Below are 17,205 nucleotides of genomic sequence, written 5' to 3'. Positions count from 1 at the left end.
CTTCACAAGACAAGCTCTTTCAGTATGGGAATACACATCTCTTCATGATGAGCACTTGGTTTTCTGATGACTTATAGAATTGAAAAGCATCATTTGTAGTTTTTAAATTCAGAGTTTTAGACGTGTGTGGTTCAGAAAGGAGCTTTGGAGGTCGTTTAAGGCAGTTTTCTACCCTGAACAGGGTCATTTCCAAAGCTAGATCTATAGTTTGTATGACTGTATTGTTTATGTTCTTGATATTGTTCCTCTTATAGGGTTTTTTAGTACATTTTGTAAGATTTCTTTATGCTTCATTTGCTGGATTTGTTTCTGTGGCGTAGCTGTTCTTGTCAATAAAGCCTGTCCTGTAGCCATTCCAAGTCTATGTCAGAGTCCAGAGGTGATTTGTCTTTCTGTTTCTGGAGGATGTAGTTACTCACTAGATGCTTTGAAGATATACGGCATTTTGTCCAGCAGATACTCCCAGTGGATCAGAACAAACAATTTCTATGATATCTTGGCAAAACTCAGTGATCATGCAAGTGATTTGCAGAGTGCTGCCCCAGGCTGGAAAAGCAGTGGCTGAGCCACTGTTACTTTTAATAAATCCCACTTGGAAGGATAGGAGTCTCAATTGTCGACTTTAGATTGGCTCTCTGAAAGTTTTACAGTCACTGAGATCCATAAATTTTGTATTTCTTACCTTTCACGCTTTACCTTAGACTTTAAATTTTGTGGTCTTACAAACTGACTCCAGGTTTTTACCTGCCTTCTGCATTTCAGTAAAGTATGTTTGTTGTCTTGAGGCAGAAGACACAGCTCTTGGTAGCCCCTCAGTATTGTAGATAAATGGTGTGTCCCACATAAAGAAGTTGAAACTCTTTGCAATAGCGGTGAATAAAATGATCTGAAGCTCAGTAAGCTCAGCAATAAAAATCTAACCCTACCGGTGTTTACCACAGCAGAAGACACTCCACGGACTTGACATAGGATCCTAATAGAGTTATAATCTGGGATAGTAGATAACATCTTCAATGTCAATAAATTGTGCTTCCCCATCCGCTGTCTTGGCTTCTCGAGGACAACGCTCTTGGTATTCAGCAGCTTTCTGCCAGAATACATCCATGCTGTAATAGCTGAAGTTGGTCCTACAGGCGCTCTGCAGCCTTCAGGCACTGGCTAGGAAGGATGTAGTTAGGTGCAGGTTTAATGAGAGATGAACGGGTTGAGAAGAGCTAGTTTTCTAGCAAGAAGGATAACAAGATGTGAGTGAGCATCACTTGATGCACAGAGTTATAACTAGCTGATACTTGCTGTCATCTGTCATCTGCAAGGCTGTCACCTACAAATCTCTCCATCTACGTTGCAGCAGTAGCTCAGCCCAGCTTCCCCAGCCACTCCTGGAATAGCGCTGCAGATCTACATCTTCATTGTAAGTGTTTTCAGAGGAGAGATGAGGATCTCAATTTCCTGAAGCTTTTCCTGCCCCAACTGGCTCAATGGTAGGGAGGGAGGAGACCAGTGGAACAAAACAGGGATTCCCTTGGGCCCTTTCTTGTTGGGGGCCAGCATTCCATGGTTCACACATAATTCCCTTTCCGTTTGCTTCATCTCTCGAGCAGACAAAGGCAGCTGTCCAGGCTCTTTCTTAATGTTCAGATGAGAAGCAAAATGAGAACTTGGTTGGTCTTCTTGAAAACAATTCACCGGTTGCTTAACCACCATTACTCTGTTTGGTGTCCGTCTTCTGAAACAGAGCTGGAAAATGTTTCATTGCAGCAGATGCCGTCATTTAGATAGAGGGACCAAATGATGTAGTAACAACTTGTGCTTACAAAAGGTCCCATGGTGCTGCTTGCTACCATGTCACTGATGACCTTGCCAAGTTTTAATCTGGGTGATGTAATTACATTCGCTGTATTCGCATATCCCAGGTAGCGTCTGTTAGCTCTGCTTTTTCTCCTGAAAACTGGTTTAAAACCAGCTGCTGCATTGCACTCCAGAGGCTTCTGCGCGCCAGGGGTGAATAAACCCATTCTTCTGGAGGGGCTGGCATCAGAATAACTAAGAGGCAACACAAGCTATTTAGTGGGTGCCAGAGGCAAAGCTACATGACTGCCTGAGGTGCTGTAATTCCTGTGGGCATGGCACACTGCCCAGAGCTGATAACTGAGGGGTACCTGCAAATAAAAAGAGCTATTTATGTTAGAGGGCAGGTTTTAAATAGACTTCTTGTGCATTTGGAAATAGTTTGTGTCATAGTTTCAGGGTCAGCTGCCCTTAGATATGTCTCTGCCTTTAAGTCAACAGCCTGCAGATATCATCTGTATGGGGAGGGATCTGTGGAGCAGTCTCTCCTGAGCCCAGGGTTTTAATCACTGTCATGTCCTGATGACTCCTGCAAGTTTAATTTTAGTTGCGTGCCAAAGAGGCTGAGTTAACCACTGAGCAACCAGCCTTCACAAAGCCTGAGGCAATCTACTCTAGCCATGACTGGGAAAATAAAGTATTCTTCCTATCTCCACAGTCACTGAGCATTATTCATGGAGTTCTCCTCGGCACAGAGGTGAATTCATCAAGTATCTGTCTTGCTCAGCACAACCTTGTCACAAGACTTTGCTGTTCATTTTTAATTGAGAGGTGAAGATCCACTGGCCTCTGTTTTGTCTGGTCATTGTACACTGCTGTGTGTGGTGGAGGCTCTTCCATCTGCGTACACAGTCCATTGCTCGCAGCCTGTGAAGTGTTTCCAGATGCATTTTCCTAACTGTGAATCTGTGCTTGTCCCTCTTACTGCTTTTGGAAACTCAGAGAGAAGTGACATTTGCAGCATTGCCACAACTGCCTCCCCCAAAGAGCTGACCAGTCCACAGAGTAATAATAATAGACAGATTATTAATGTTCTGAGCTATAAAGGTGGTTGTAATGAAGTGGGTCCTGGTCTCTTCTTCCAAGTAACGAGAGTTGGGATGAGAGGAAATGGCCTCAAGTTGCACCAGGGGAGGTTTAGATTGGATATTGGGGTAGATTTCTTTAGTGAAAGAGTGGTGAAGCATGGGAACAGGCTGCCCAGGGCAATGGTGGAGTCGCCATCCATGGAGATGTTCAAAAATTGTGTGGACGTGGCACTTTGGGACGTTGTATAGTAGGCACAGTGGTGTTGGGCTTATAGTTCATGATTTTAGATGTCTTTTCCAAACTTAATTATTCTATGATATTGTAGATTCAGTTCCAGACCACTGCAATACTGTGAATATCACAACAGAATGAATCACACAATTTTTTTGGCTTCCCAGTGCATATAAAAGTTATGTTTACACTATACTGTAATTCACTGAGTGTGCAGTAGCATTAGGTCTAAAAAACCGGTGTACATACCTTAATTAAAAATACTTTATTGCTAAAAAAATGACACAATAGAAACACAGTATCTGCAAAGCATCTAAAGCAAAGTACAATAAAACGAGATATGACTGTAGTAATCGCTGAGGCTTCTTTCTTAGGAGGGCTCATAGTCAGGGCACTTTGGATTCCATCCTCCTGACTCTCCTTTGAGTTTGTCTGTGTGCAGACATCCCAGAGATTGGTAGGACAACAAAATCTGAGCAGTTCTGGGACACATACTTCCCCATTCTTTTGCTTTGGAAGCCACCCACCGTCCCCATGGACGGAGCAGCAGAAGCACTGGGCTTATTCCCAGCATCTCCCTGGCAGTGGGAGGCCACAATAGATGACAGGGATGCACTTGCAGAAAAGCTTTCCCTGCTGCCTTACAGACTCCACCAGAGTGATGTGCTTGGATAGTTTTGCTGTTGCCTTTTATGCTACCAGCGTAGCACTGGGGTACGTCACTGTCCTGCGTTACTGTAAGCAGCCCAAGCGCCTTTCTCTCTTCTTTTAACACAGCACAAGCTTCTTTTCTCTAAGATGGATGCTCACAGCTTCTGAGATAGGTTGGATTTATGACTGTGCAACGACCCAATTGTACATCAGAACAGATGGCAGAATTCCCACTGGATTGGAGAGAGTAGGCTCCGTATAGTTCACCATCTTTTTATCAGGAGATGGGACACCCTGGCTCTGGGGTCGTGTAATGGTGAGACAGCCACAGTGCGTCCAAGTCAGAGGTCACCTGTCTTGAAATGAGACATAGTCTGAGTTCAGAATCACCCTCTGCATCCACCTAAGTCTCATGAGTAGAAAAATATCTTTTAAACGTAAACTGCTATGCCTGCATGTCAACGAACATTCAAGTCTTTGCTACCATTGAATCCATTCTCAGACAGGGAAACTCATCACGTTTAACTGCCGTTGAAATCAGTGACACAAAAGCCTGTGATTAAACTTAAGCATTGATTTGATTCACCTTCCCTGGAGGTGTTTAAGGCACGGGTGGACGAGGTGCTAAGGGGCATGGTTTAGTGTTTGATAGGAATGGTTGGACTCGATGATCCGGTGGGTCTCTTCCAACCTGGTTATTCTATGATTCTATGATTTACTTCACTGGATATTTACTTTGCCTTTCAGATAAGTGATACACAGCATTATCTCTTCTCTTTCTGTATGTAACATTTCTGATCTTTGCAGAACAGGCTGACTTCTGAGCAAGTTTAGGTCAACCAAAGGGAAGGAGTTATTAGCAGATCTGCCTGCCTGAGTGCTAGCTTGTTGGGCACCCTGGCAGAGTTTGAGAAAGGAATTTATTGTTGCCAGAGATGACTGCTTTGTACCCCAGGTCATTTTAGTGGCAGCAGGGAATGAATGGTTATTAAGTAAGGCTTGGCTGGTCTCATATATTACATAGTTGCTATTATTCTACTTTCCTCAAAACTAGAGTGATGGTTTCCATTCCTGGTAGTAATAAACGGCAGTATTTTTAGCAGCAGAATATCCCAGAATTACTAAAAGTGGTTTAGGAGACCTGAGCACAATTCTGTTCTAATGGCACAGTCAAATCAGGATAATTATTACAATGTCACCACTCCCTGCCCCCAAATAACAAATGGTTTTGACTTCCCATTGCAGTGCATTCTTTGAAGTTACTAATTAGCTCTACATAATTAGTGTTTAGCAGTCTTCCAAACAGAGCCATATGTGGCTGCGAATGCTTTGGGGCCCTGAGGCCTCATGGAATTTAGATTAGTCAGTTAGTGTTGCCTCATAAGGCTGTGTTGCAGATTGGTGGTACCGTGGTTCAGTCCATTGGTGTTCTGGTTGTATGAAGCTTCTCCTGTTATAAACAGACCTGTCTGAGAGCCTGCCATGTCCAGGAATGAAGCATATTCTTCACAGAAAGGAAAAAATTCTTCACAGAAAGGGTCATTGGGCACTGGCAGAGGCTGCCCAGGGAGGGGGTTGAGTCACCTTCCCTGGAGGGGTTTAAGGGACGGGTGGACGAGGTGCTAAGGGGCATGGGTTAGTGTTTGATAGGAATGGTTGGACTTGATGATCCGGCGGGTCTCTTCCAACCTGGTGATTCTATGATTCTATATCTTGAGGAGTATCTTGAGGAATCCCTTTAAATGACAACGAAAACAGTGAGTTGTTAAAATCCATCCTTCCCAGACTGGGAAAGGTAGAGATGCTTCAGGAGGGGTGCAGTGATGTGCCTTTAATCAAGCTGCATGCTTGGTCTCCTCTTAGTCCATGCAAGTGAGATGTCATTGCAGCCTGCAGCTTCCTCACCAGGGGAGGAGAAGGTGCTGATCTCTTCTCTCTGGTGACCAGTGATAGGACCTGAGGGAATGGCAGGAAGATGTGCCAGAGGAGGGTTGGGTTGGGCACTAAGAAATGTTTTTTCACCCAGAGGGTCGTGGAGCACTGGAACAGCTCCCCAGGGAAGCAGTCATGGCACCAAGCCTGACAATATTCCAGAAGCCTTTGGAAAACAACCTCAGACACATTGTGGGAATGTTGGGGATGTTGTATGCAGGGACAGGAGTTGGACTCTATGATCCTTGTGGATCCCTTCCAACTCGGATCATTCTGTGATTCTATGAAGCATCATCTCCAAGCGAACACAACTTTTCACTGTATAATAAATTACAGCTGTTAAATACCCTTTCCTTTCTTCCCTAACACTCTTTTTTTTTTGACTGGCTCAGTCTCATTAGCCAAGGGCTCTCTTTCTCACCATGATGGTGCGGATGGTAGTATTTTTGAGTATCTTCAGGCAATTCTTGAAGCTTATTTGGCCACACATTAGAGTATATTTCAATAAAAAGAAAAACAGGATTTGGAGCAAAGCAAGAAAAGATTGTCAAGCTACAGAGAAAAAAATTACGGTAATAATCCCTCTGTTTCTGGCCTCGAAGGCAGAGTCTGAGAACTGCCGGTGCATTATAGATAACCTTCATTTCTGTCTGTGAGTCCCTGGCATTATTGTTGTGTAGAGTGTGATTATTCCAGGTAAGTTACTTTTCTATTTGCAAAACTGCTGTTTTAAGAAGATTGCAGGTAATTTTCCCTGTGTGAATTAAACAATAGATTCTTATGGGTGCGCGGAGTAGTTAGGAGAAGCATTTAATTGAATGCGATAAGAGTCTAATGAATGTTTGTCGTGCTGGATTGAGCGCTAAGGAAAATCCTTGCTGAGTTTTAAATTCTTTTCTTTTCATAGGGAATGCAGTCGGATTTTCGGTGAAGATGGTCTGACGCTGAAACTCTTTCTTAAAAGGACTGCTCCCTTTTCTATTCTGTGGACTTTGACTAACTACCTGTATTTACTGGCTTTAAAGAAGCTGACAGCCACAGACGTCTCTGCCCTATTCTGTTGTAACAAAGCTTTTGTCTTCTTGCTTTCTTGGATTGTGCTGAAAGACAGGTTCATGGGCGCAAGGGTAATGACATGCCTAATTTTCCACTCTCTCTAGTTTTCATTATTGCCCTTAAATCCAAAAGCTATTGTGCCGCTCTAGTACTGCCTCATTGTGGTCTATATATGCCATGAAACCAGTTCTCCTTTAATTTTAAGCTGCAAGCCTGAGCCTGAAGATCAGTTAGAGATCTCAGGCTCCAGAGGTAATTCAGTGTAGGGATTTCAAGAAGCTATTACAGCTAAGTGTAATTTGATAAATTAGAATAGGAGGACTTCCAGTTTCATATAAATCTATTCTGTCTTGGGTTACAGTGCTAAAGGACAGCCAATTAATTTTATTTTAAAGTTAGTGATAAATGTTTTGGTTCTAGCCAAAGCAATTTTATTCCTTGTTTGGGTAGACAGATATTTTCAATACATAATGTATTTTTCTTATGCCACCCTATTACTTTTTGCCTACACATCAATGAATACACATGAGTATGTGCCAAATGCAGTTTAAAAGGGGCAGCAATTGCTTCACATGAAGGTGTATGTTGCACTAAGGTGGTATAGGACTCACTGGCAGTAATGTGGACCCTGCAGAAAAAGAAGAAAATAACTCAAGCAAAATGACGTGTGCCTGGATCTGGGGGACAGCAAGCACTTTTCCTCTAATTTTACATGTACAAATCTCCTAATATGCAGCAATTTAAACTGTTGACCTTTGCTAGGGAGTAGCTAAGCCTTCTGGCAGTTCTGCTGGTGTAGATCCCCCCACTGAAATGGCTCGAGGTCTAATTGGTGTGTTGCGTACAATCCTGGTGGAGCTATCAAGAGCCTTGAGCTTCATTAGGAACTGGATGGGGCCAGGTATGATGCCTGTGATGAAAGGGTCCACCAGAAATTTGATCTGAGTTCAGTGGAAAGCGTGATGGATAAGCACATTCATCAGAGAGAATTTGTGTCTAAAAATATGAGGCAGCTGTGTGGGTTTTTTTAATTTATTGTTGTCGTTTGGGTTTGGGGTTTTTTTATTAATAATGTGATAGAAGGGTTCAAAAATGAAAGGAGAAGGCATATTGTTTCACAGGCTCTTGACTGAGCTCTTGGAGCAGATACCAGCACACTGAAGAGAGCACCGTGCCTGGGGTTTGGAAACAAAAGCAGAAATTGTTTAAAGGAAAACAGTTCCTCTAATTTCCCAGTGAGACAGGGCTGGCTGGGCAATCAATAATGACACAGAGACTGAGCACCTCAAGACGTGTTTGCCATCACACAAGTGAGCTCCTGGCAAGGGATCTATCAGGAAGGGTTTGTTCGTTTGGCTCAGTGGAAGGTTTGGCCAGACCAGGCAAAGTTGAGGGGGTGAACCCGTGTTTCATGGAGCTCAGCCACGATGCTCTTGAAGGTAAGGACGTGAACATTTCATCTTGCAGTGCTAAAGCCAGACCCCTATATATCTATTTCACAAAGTACTGGAAATACAGAATTGTCAGGTAAATGTGACCTACTCTCAGCCTGCTGATGACTAAGCCAGGTTTGAAATCCCCAGTTCTTTTCTACAGAAATCAACCAGAATGGTAATTACTAAGGCTGTAGTTCCCTCCTCTGGCCCTTATCATCTTCCAGCTATTATTACTCACTCATATAAGATGATAGTGACTCCAGCTAAAAAAAAAAAAAGAGGAAATTTTGATCCCTTTAAGCTACTTTTCATCCTAAAGCAACCTCTGTCTAGAAGAGTAAACACAGCCATTGTCTTTTCTAGACTACTCTCTTAAAGATACCTAGATGAGTACTAAAGCTATTTTCAGTTATTAGTTATTTTTCACTGACTAAAAAAAGAGTTGCTATAAATATGCATTAATATTAATGCTGTAAACACTGTGAGTTTTACACAAGAAAAAAAGACTGGCAGAAGAAGTAAATGGTAAATCCTGCACATAAAAGAAATTGTTTTCACTGGTAACTGGCAGATTCTGGATGCACAGTGCTGGAAAGGTAATTAGCAGCATTTTCCAGCAGCTCTCCTGCCAGAATAACACTTAATGATGTTAATAACCATGCAGGAGAGTGTTTGAGAACTAAAATATGATGGAACAGCGTGGATCTAGCCTTTTGTGCTTCGAATGCCTCTACTGCTTTCACCCCCCAGCCTCTCAGAGAGCAAATGTAATTGGGTTATTCGGACAGTAAGGAGACAAAAAGAAATAAGGGCTTAATCATATACTCTGAGCCAGTGTTTTTGCAAAAGCACTCAGCGCCCAGGAGCACAGCCAGTTTTTCAAAGGCGCTCAGCTCCCAGAAGCAATTTCAGAGCATTAGAGCCTTTGGGCATGTCTGCAGAGCATCGCACGTGGGGATGCAGCCAGCACCTGTGGACCCGCGACAGCCTTCATTTACCTGGGCTTGAGAACCACTAGCTGTCCAAACTCAGCAGCTCTGCAGCAGATTTCCATCACTGCTGGCTCCCTGCTTGCCTGGTGTTGCTGCAGGCAGCCTCTAAACTGTCTGCAGATGCCCACAGGCATGTGAGAGCCACGTCACCACCTCACCGATCCCTTGCCTGCGTGCCAGCGCACTGTTCCTGCACAACCCAGAAAGCAGCTGCCAGCCAAGCTGGAGGGCTGGCTTTTCCAACAACTTGTCTGAAGACAAACCTGTCTCGATGGCCTCCTTATGGTGCAGCATAATCTCGCCCATGGCTGTAGATGTGCTACAAGGAGCTCCACGCAGAAGTCTGACTGCCCTGGCTGTGTTTGAGCCTCAGTGGTGATGCTGGGGTATGGGAAGGAGCTTGCCCACAACCCAAGAGAGAAGAGCACCAGCTGGAGAAAGGAGTGTTCATATCAGAAGGACAATCACAGCAATGACTGTTTAGCTATTTGCCTGTAAAAGTAATTCAGGTAAACCTTAAGTACCTGCTGCCCTGCAAAAGGAAAGGTAACACAATCCCTGCCTGCACCATAATCTTCTTTCCTTGGACATCTCTGAACATCTCAGAAATTAATAACTTATCTACATTACACTGGGACTTCTGGAAGTCCAAATAGCTTTGGCAGAGAGCAAGCACAAATATTTAAAAGGCTTCAGATATTTGAGTAGTTCTGTTGACTTGTGTTGCTTATATTGAGCCACCTGCTTAAATATTTGCGTATTTGAGCCCTTGGTTGTGTTTTATCTGTGAAGTTGAATTAATGGCTATTAAGTAGGTATTGAATGGTTTGGGGGCGTTTCCCCCCTCACCAGAAGGTTGACACTAGCTCAGAGGCAAGTTTCATTAATACAGCACCTCGTTTGCTACTCTGCTCCACATGGGAATACAAAGGTCCTGAGTTAAACATTGGTTGGCTTCAATCTCTTCCAAGGGGAAAACTAATAAAAAAAAAAAATAAAAAAAAAAAGAGGCAGACTAATTTCATTCCTTACCCTAGGAGGCTCCAAAAGAAAGTTACTACCCTCTTCTCTTAATTAAAAGCCTTGTTTAACGATCTGTCAGCTGTAACAACCAGCTTTGCTTCCCTGTGACCTTGCTGCTTCTCATCAGCTTACAGAAGCCTGCAGGATGTGCTCTCAGGTTTTTAAAGCGCACACATGACAATTGCTAGGCAGAGGTCAACTGTGCTAATGCAGTGGTGCATAATTTGCAGGAAGAGCTTTGAACATGAAACTTAAATAATGTTCTTGCTGTTTTCCAATGTCAGGTCTTATTTATCTAATGTCTCATGAGAGGATGCTCCATATGTGTCCATCATTTCAATTGTTTCAGGAAAAAAAAAGGTGCCTGGCTTTCTAAATATTTGATTATATTAAGGAACTGTCTCTCTGAATTTGGTGTAGTCAGACTGGGAAGGTGTTTTACCCAATAAGGGGAATCTCCTGTTGGGGATGATGGATCTACTCATTTCCACTGATACAGGGAAAAAGACTCACTTGCTGGGTCTGAGCAGTGAGTTCAAAGAGTTTAATCTGATCCTTTCCCTACGAAGTGGGGAATAACTACGTTGGACTTTGCTGTTTTGCCTTATGGGAGGCATTTCTTCTCCCAATATTCCAGGTGAAATGGGTGAAATGCTGCATTTGAATTTATGTGAAGGGCAAGATTTACACTGCAGCCTATGATGAAGCCAGCAGAGCAAGAGAAGCTGGGAATTAAGAAAAAAATTTTCACGGAAAGGGTTATTAGGCACTGGCAGAGGCTGCCCAGGGAGGTGGTTGAGTCACCTTCCCTGGAGGTGTTTAAGGGACGGGTGGACGAGGTGCTGAGGGACATGGTTTAGTGTTTGATAGGAATGGTTGGACTCGATGATCCAGTGGGTCTTTTCCAACCTGGTGATTCTATGATTCTGGAAGCTAATGGGAGCAGTCAAGGCTGGACTTTGTGGTAGTGGTGGCTTTGGAAAAGGTATAAGGAGAACTGTTGTATTATGCAATTACATTACTAACAAAGTGCTCACTAAAGCAAAGGTAGGAGGGAGAAACTTTGTAAGGACTGTTCCTGCTGACAGGACTAAAACTTGTTCCTCTAAGAGAATTTAGCTGTGTTTTGTTTGCAGTTCCTTGTATAGATGTAAGCTGGGGGATCAAAAAAAGTGTTGCTGCATCTTGGGCGCTGGTATGTGCGTCTTGTTCCAGGTGAGCCCTGGCTTTTCAGCAGGGTGAACAGCAGAGGGTGGTGTCTTCCAGCACCCAGTTCACTGAAAGAGTGAAGACCAGATTCCCATGTAGGTGCTGGAAAGTGCAGTGTGCTCCCGTCCTCCTCAGCAGCTCACCGGTGAACGCCCTAAGTTCAGAGGTGGCAATGTTGGATGCGTGTCCCTCCATCGAGCTCTCCTGCAAAGGTGTCCTGTGTTGTTCGGGGAAGGATGGGAGCCGTCTGGGTCCCTCTTGCCAAAGCCCTCCCAGACCTCATTGAACCATTGTGTTATACCTGGGAGACTGTGATGACACGTGTGACTCCAGCCCTTGTCATTGAGTTGGGAGACCTGGACTTCAAGTACCGTTTCATGCTGAATTTGGATGTACCAATGGTATCTTCAGGTTTTGGTGACGGCGATTGTGTTGAACTAGAGCTTGGAGCCTGAGTGTTTTAAACAGAAGTAAGGTGGGATATAGACACGCACTGTGGTTTGTGACTCTGCCATCAACACACTGTGACTGCAATCTGGAGGGGTGCCTGGACCTCAGTTTCTGGTAAAATAGAGCTAACAGGGAGAGAGAAGTATTTGAAGATGCACCAAGGAGATCAGCCTTCCTGTGAAGGTTTTGTTCTAAATATCTATAAGCTGTAGGAGGGCGAACACTTTTACCTGTAGTCTCAGAGATTGGCTGCACCCTGGGAATAGATTCTTGCTTCTCCATTGTGTCCCATGTGTGGACACCTTTCCCTGAGTCAGGCATTTGTTCCTTGAAACACGGTTTTGCTCCAGCGACTGACTCTGTTGAAATTGTTTGGTGGGATTTTTGTGCTTATTGCCGCAGTGTGGCTCACATCTACTCAGTGTGAAGACCAGTCGGTTTTCTGAGCCTCTTGGTAGAACTATGTGAGATCTCAAAGTCGGACTGCTCTGCCAAAGGGCACGTGGTGTGGTCGAGATGCCTTAAAAGGCTGCGGTGTGAAGCACATGAAGCTTAGGTTTACCTACTAGTAATTATTTCTTAAATGAGGTTTAATGAGCTTTTCCAGGAAGCAAGCGCCCATCTCCTGTTGGTGTTGGCTCAGGAGTTGTACCAGGAGCTGCAGGGGCAAGGAGAGAAAAAGCCCTGCCTGGCTCAGCAGTTGAGTTTGGCAGTGTTTGTAGAGGTTAGTGTTGTCGAGGGAAACTGCATTAGTTTCTCCTTTTTACGGATGGAGAAAGCCTGTTTGGCCTCTCCCTGGGGAGCTGTGTGATTCAGTGGATATCTGGGAATAGAGAACAAGGTCTCAACCTTAAATGTTGCTGGTGATTCTGTAACAGCCAGCTTTGGCTATTGGCATTTGTGCACCTTCTGCTCTACACCCAGCTCTAATACACAAACAACCTTTTTTTGTAACGGTAACATGTTTAACATCGTACCAGTATTTCTTTTTAAATCTCTGTTCAAAAAACTATCTTTCAGAAATGGAGCTGTGGCTTTCTACAGGTCTGAGGAAACACTTTTTCCTCTGCACTCCATGGGATTTTGCTACTTAGTGTCTTTGAAATTCAGATTCCCTATTTACCTGGTGAGGGCAATTAGGTAGAGAGAGGGTAGTTTTTCAAACAGTAAAACATATTGAGATCCATATATCTTTAGGGTTCTTGGTGTCAAGACGTAGGATTTCAGATATGGTGTAGTTAATTATTTATGTTCTTTTACTTTGAAGCTCCTTAAAAGGTCTCTCTGGGATTTTCAAATGAGGCCAAAACCCTAAGCACAAAGGCAAAGGCTTTCTAAAGAAATTTGGTCATGTCTGTCCAAGAAAGCTGGTAGTGCCGTTAGGAAATTCCATGTGCAACCGGAGCAGGCTGGAAGAGCTCCCAGTAGTACGCTGGTATTCCACAGTGCCGGAATCGTTCTCCTGGAGTGGTGTCCAGGAGGGTCAACCATTGAAGTGTGCACACAAGTCAAACTGGTGGCATTGCTAACTATTTCTCTTGTTGTGTAGTAGAGGATAATGTCTTAAAATTTCTTGATCTTGGATTCACATCTCCAAAGTGGATGTTTAGCTTATAAAATAATGATGGATGTTGTGTCAGGAGGCTGCAGGATAATCTGAAATGCTATAGATCCATGTCACTATCAGTGCATACACTTTCGTTACGCTTTACATCACTCCCAAAAGTACATACTTTCCCCTGTTTAAGGGAAAGCAAAAAAGCTTCAAGTTGCAGAAAGCAGCTAGTGGCACTCATTAAAACCCTGTACAGTGCTAATCTCTTTCTGTGTAACGATACTGTGCTGAGCTTTACATTGCTTTGCTCTGTCTGTGCAGATAGTTGCAGCAATAATGGCAATCACAGGAATTGTAATGATGGCCTATGCAGATGGTTTCCAGGGCGATTCAATTATCGGGGTGGCATATGCTGTTGGATCAGCCTCTACATCTGCATTATATAAGGTAGGTCATAACTGTTTATTAGTATTCTTATATGCTTTAATAATGGGTGTTAAAAATGCACGAGTACAAAGCAAATCACTATAAAATAAATATTTATTCGTCCTTCCTGCATTGTGACCAAGCGATGTCAGGAGGTCAGGAAATCTACTCTGAGGGTAATTAGTTGTTAGCTGCCAAATATTCCGAATGACTTTGCTTTACGAGCCTTTAATGAAATCTCCACTACTGTGCTGCGAGGAGTTTAGGATCATGTCTTAATCATTTCCTGCCACTGCAGTTTATCGACACAGTTTGGAAGGCACTTGCCGTGTGCAGCAGGGAGGGGAGCTTGAATGCTGGTAGTGCTGCGTTCCCTGAGTGGGAAGGGATGTCTCATCCCTGGTCTGCACTGCAGCTCTCTTGAATATTCTGTGCTCATGCTGGACCCCTGTATGTCCCTGGTGCAGGAAATGCATCAGAGGACACTTGGCTTTTCCCCCTCCTTGAAGGTGAGGGGTGAAGAAGGCAGGGACATTTCTGACTTAGAAAGAGCCTGCACTAAATGTGGCTGTATTTATTGTCAGCTCAGGAAGGTGTGTGTAAAAAGGAGCAGAAGCCTGGAGTTGGTTGTAGCAGGATAAGAAATTGCCTCCCAGCTTCAGACTTTGCTTGTCTTGCTAATAAATTTATTGTGACCATTCGCAAATCACTCAAAGTGCAAGAATTTAGGCTCAGGTGGGACAGATCCTTCCCAAGGTTTATGCTGCCTGTGAATCTGAAGTGAGACAATGTGGGACAAGCTTTCCTCTCACAGCAGGTTCCCAAACCCTGCAACTTCATTGTATGAGTGTTGTTGTCCTTGGGTTCTTACCTACGCTTGCTCCACGTGGCATTTTCTATTAGGCTTTGTTATACAGGCTCAACTGTCCCCACAGTAATAACACAGCATCCCCCTATTTGCTAAAACACGGGAAAGGGCAGAAAATGGATCAAAGCTCACCTTGCAAACTCTTCTGTAGGAAGGGCTGAGGCTGTAGCCTGCTGCCCTGGTCAGGGCTGTCCCATGGAGCGGAGACTCAGCGCAGGAGAACTTTGCTTCACATGCCAGGCATGAAGTCTAAACCCCTCCTCTCTTCTCTCCTTTGCAGGTTTTGTTCAAAATGTTTCTTGGAAGTGCAAACTTCGGGGAAGCGGCTCATTTTGTTTCTACTCTGGGCTTCTTCAATTTAATATTCATCTCTGTTACCCCAATCATACTGTATTTTACAAAAGTGGAGTACTGGTCCCCCTTCTCTGCTGTGCCGTGGGGTTACCTGTGTGGCATAGCTGGCCTCTGGTTAGGTATGTGGTAAAATCGTTTACTCATTTTTCTATCACTTCTCCTCTCCCTGGTACAAAATTAGGCTTGGGCACAAACGATACCCCCTTGAGCAGCAGACCTCTCTCACGGATGAAATCTGATCCCAGTGCAAACAGGGATTCCTTCAGAAATTATTCCTATTTTTCTTAACAAGCCTTACAGCTCATACTAATAGCAGAGAATGAATATGAAGCAGTCAGACTAATTACCCACACTCCATCTTTGCATTCCTCCCCTGCTTTCATTGGTGTTTCCCCTTCTCTGGTGCAGCTTGATTGCTATAAATACAATTTCAAAGGGCTGTGTGTACCCAGTCAGTTGCTGGCATGCTCTGTGGGATGTGTGCTCACTGAAATGGGGATCCATAGCAGCAGGGCACCTTTCATAGAATCATGGAATCATGAAGGTAGGAAAGGACCTCTAAGATCATCCAGGTCAACCCAACACCACCCTGCCTAATAAACCATGTCCCCAAGTGCCACCTCTACGTGCTTTTTGAACACTTCCTGGGATGACGACTCCACCACTTCCCTGGACAGCCTGTTCCAACGCTTCACCACTCTATTTGTAAAGAAATTTTTTCTACTATCCAGTCTGTGAGTGCTGTGGGGCTCTGGGCACAGCTCACACAGCTTCGCAAGAGCCTGCAAAGCCTGGTGCTCTCTCCCCTCCTGTGGACTTCACCTCCCCTCTGCTCCTTCACTAAGCTCCCTCTTTCACAGCCACGATTGCTCTCCTCTAACCAGGCAGAATATCTGTTGGATTCAGCCCAGAAGCGTTTTAATTTGCAGGTATAGCAACATCATTTCCTTCAGTAAATTCTTCATTATTTTGTAATTGAAGGGGATTTTGTCTCCACTACAAGTATATTAAATGGAAGCTGAGAGGATTTCATTGCCCATCCTTGCAGCCTCCTGAGACAGGGCTGACCTGAGGGCTGTGAGCACCTTGAGACTGCTCTAATTTGAATCGCAGCTGCTCTGTGGGCACCTTAGGGACAAAAAGTAGGGATAATTCCTACCCAGAGATCCACACAAGGGTTTAATCCCAGCCATGAGGGAACAACCCTGTGGAGCCAACCTGCACCTTTCACGTAGAGGACTCACGAACAGAAGAGGAATGGGTGGTGGGTGATCGAGAAGCTGTGAGAGCTGGAAGAGCCAGCTGTCTCCCTTGCCACAGCATCCTAGATAATAGTATGAAAGGAAAGTATTGGCAGTTTGCTTTTGATCTCTCAATGGAATTGGAGCTGGCTGGGAATGCTGTCATGTAAAAAAACCTAAACCCATACATTATAGGTGTTGAATGTTTGTACTTCTGTCAGCTTTCACCTTGCCTTCAACGTGGCCGCAAGACCATGGTCTCACTCCAGTCTGCTTAGTCTGCAGGTAACTTCATCAGCTAATTGCATTTAATGTCCTTTAGAGTCTGAGTTCCCTGCTGCTATCACCTTTGGGGTGTGGTCCAGCTAGAGGGGTGTGGGGCCTTTCAGCAGTGAATTGTCCTATGAGAAGGACAACAGAGCCTCAGCCAAGACGGGAAGCTACAATCACTGTCCTGGTAGGAGGAGAAGTGATGTTTTACGGCAACAAAACTAAGTTGTTGCTGTCTGATTAAAGCTGGGACAAAGCTGGGAAAGAGGAGTGTGATAACCTTGGTATTGCAGTTTGTGAATGGACCTACAGCCATCATACATATTCCCCCATCCAGCAGCACTTACCCATTTTTCATACACATACATGAAAAAAAAAAATCAGTCATTCTGTCACAACTTTTGCCTAGAGAAACTGTGGATGCTCCATCCCTGGAGGTGCTCAGGACCAGGTTAGATGAGCCACCCGATACCATTTGGAACTGGATGATCTTTAGGGTCACTTCCAACCAAACCATTCTATGGTTTTATGAACTACATCATTATAGTGTGCATACTCAGCATATATCATATTTGTAGGATCAAGGTGGAGGAGAAAAAAACTCACTCTGGTGCTTTTTGCCATAATCATGTAT

At 44.2% G+C, this 17,205-nt stretch overlaps 1 protein-coding gene across 5 annotated transcripts in view; it reads left to right on the top strand.

Annotated features, from left to right (window-relative positions):
* SLC35F4 (solute carrier family 35 member F4) overlaps positions 1 to 17,205 on the top strand; it is a 133,121-nt gene that overhangs the window by 114,815 nt on the left and 1,101 nt on the right. For all 5 annotated transcript variants that reach the window (XM_069856865.1, XM_069856867.1, XM_069856868.1 and 2 more), the window contains 3 exons: positions 6,599 to 6,818; positions 13,734 to 13,859; positions 14,987 to 15,179. In XM_069856865.1, coding sequence (XP_069712966.1) covers positions 6,599 to 6,818; positions 13,734 to 13,859; positions 14,987 to 15,179 — 539 coding nt within the window. The remainder of the gene's footprint in view (positions 1 to 6,598; positions 6,819 to 13,733; positions 13,860 to 14,986; positions 15,180 to 17,205) is intronic.

The sequence above is a fragment of the Phaenicophaeus curvirostris genome, chromosome 5 (genome assembly GCF_032191515.1).
Source record: "Phaenicophaeus curvirostris isolate KB17595 chromosome 5, BPBGC_Pcur_1.0, whole genome shotgun sequence".
Lineage (NCBI taxonomy): Eukaryota > Metazoa > Chordata > Aves > Cuculiformes > Cuculidae > Phaenicophaeus > Phaenicophaeus curvirostris.
Note: the sequence above shows the minus strand (reverse complement) of the source record. Positions and strands in the feature narration are given on the sequence as shown.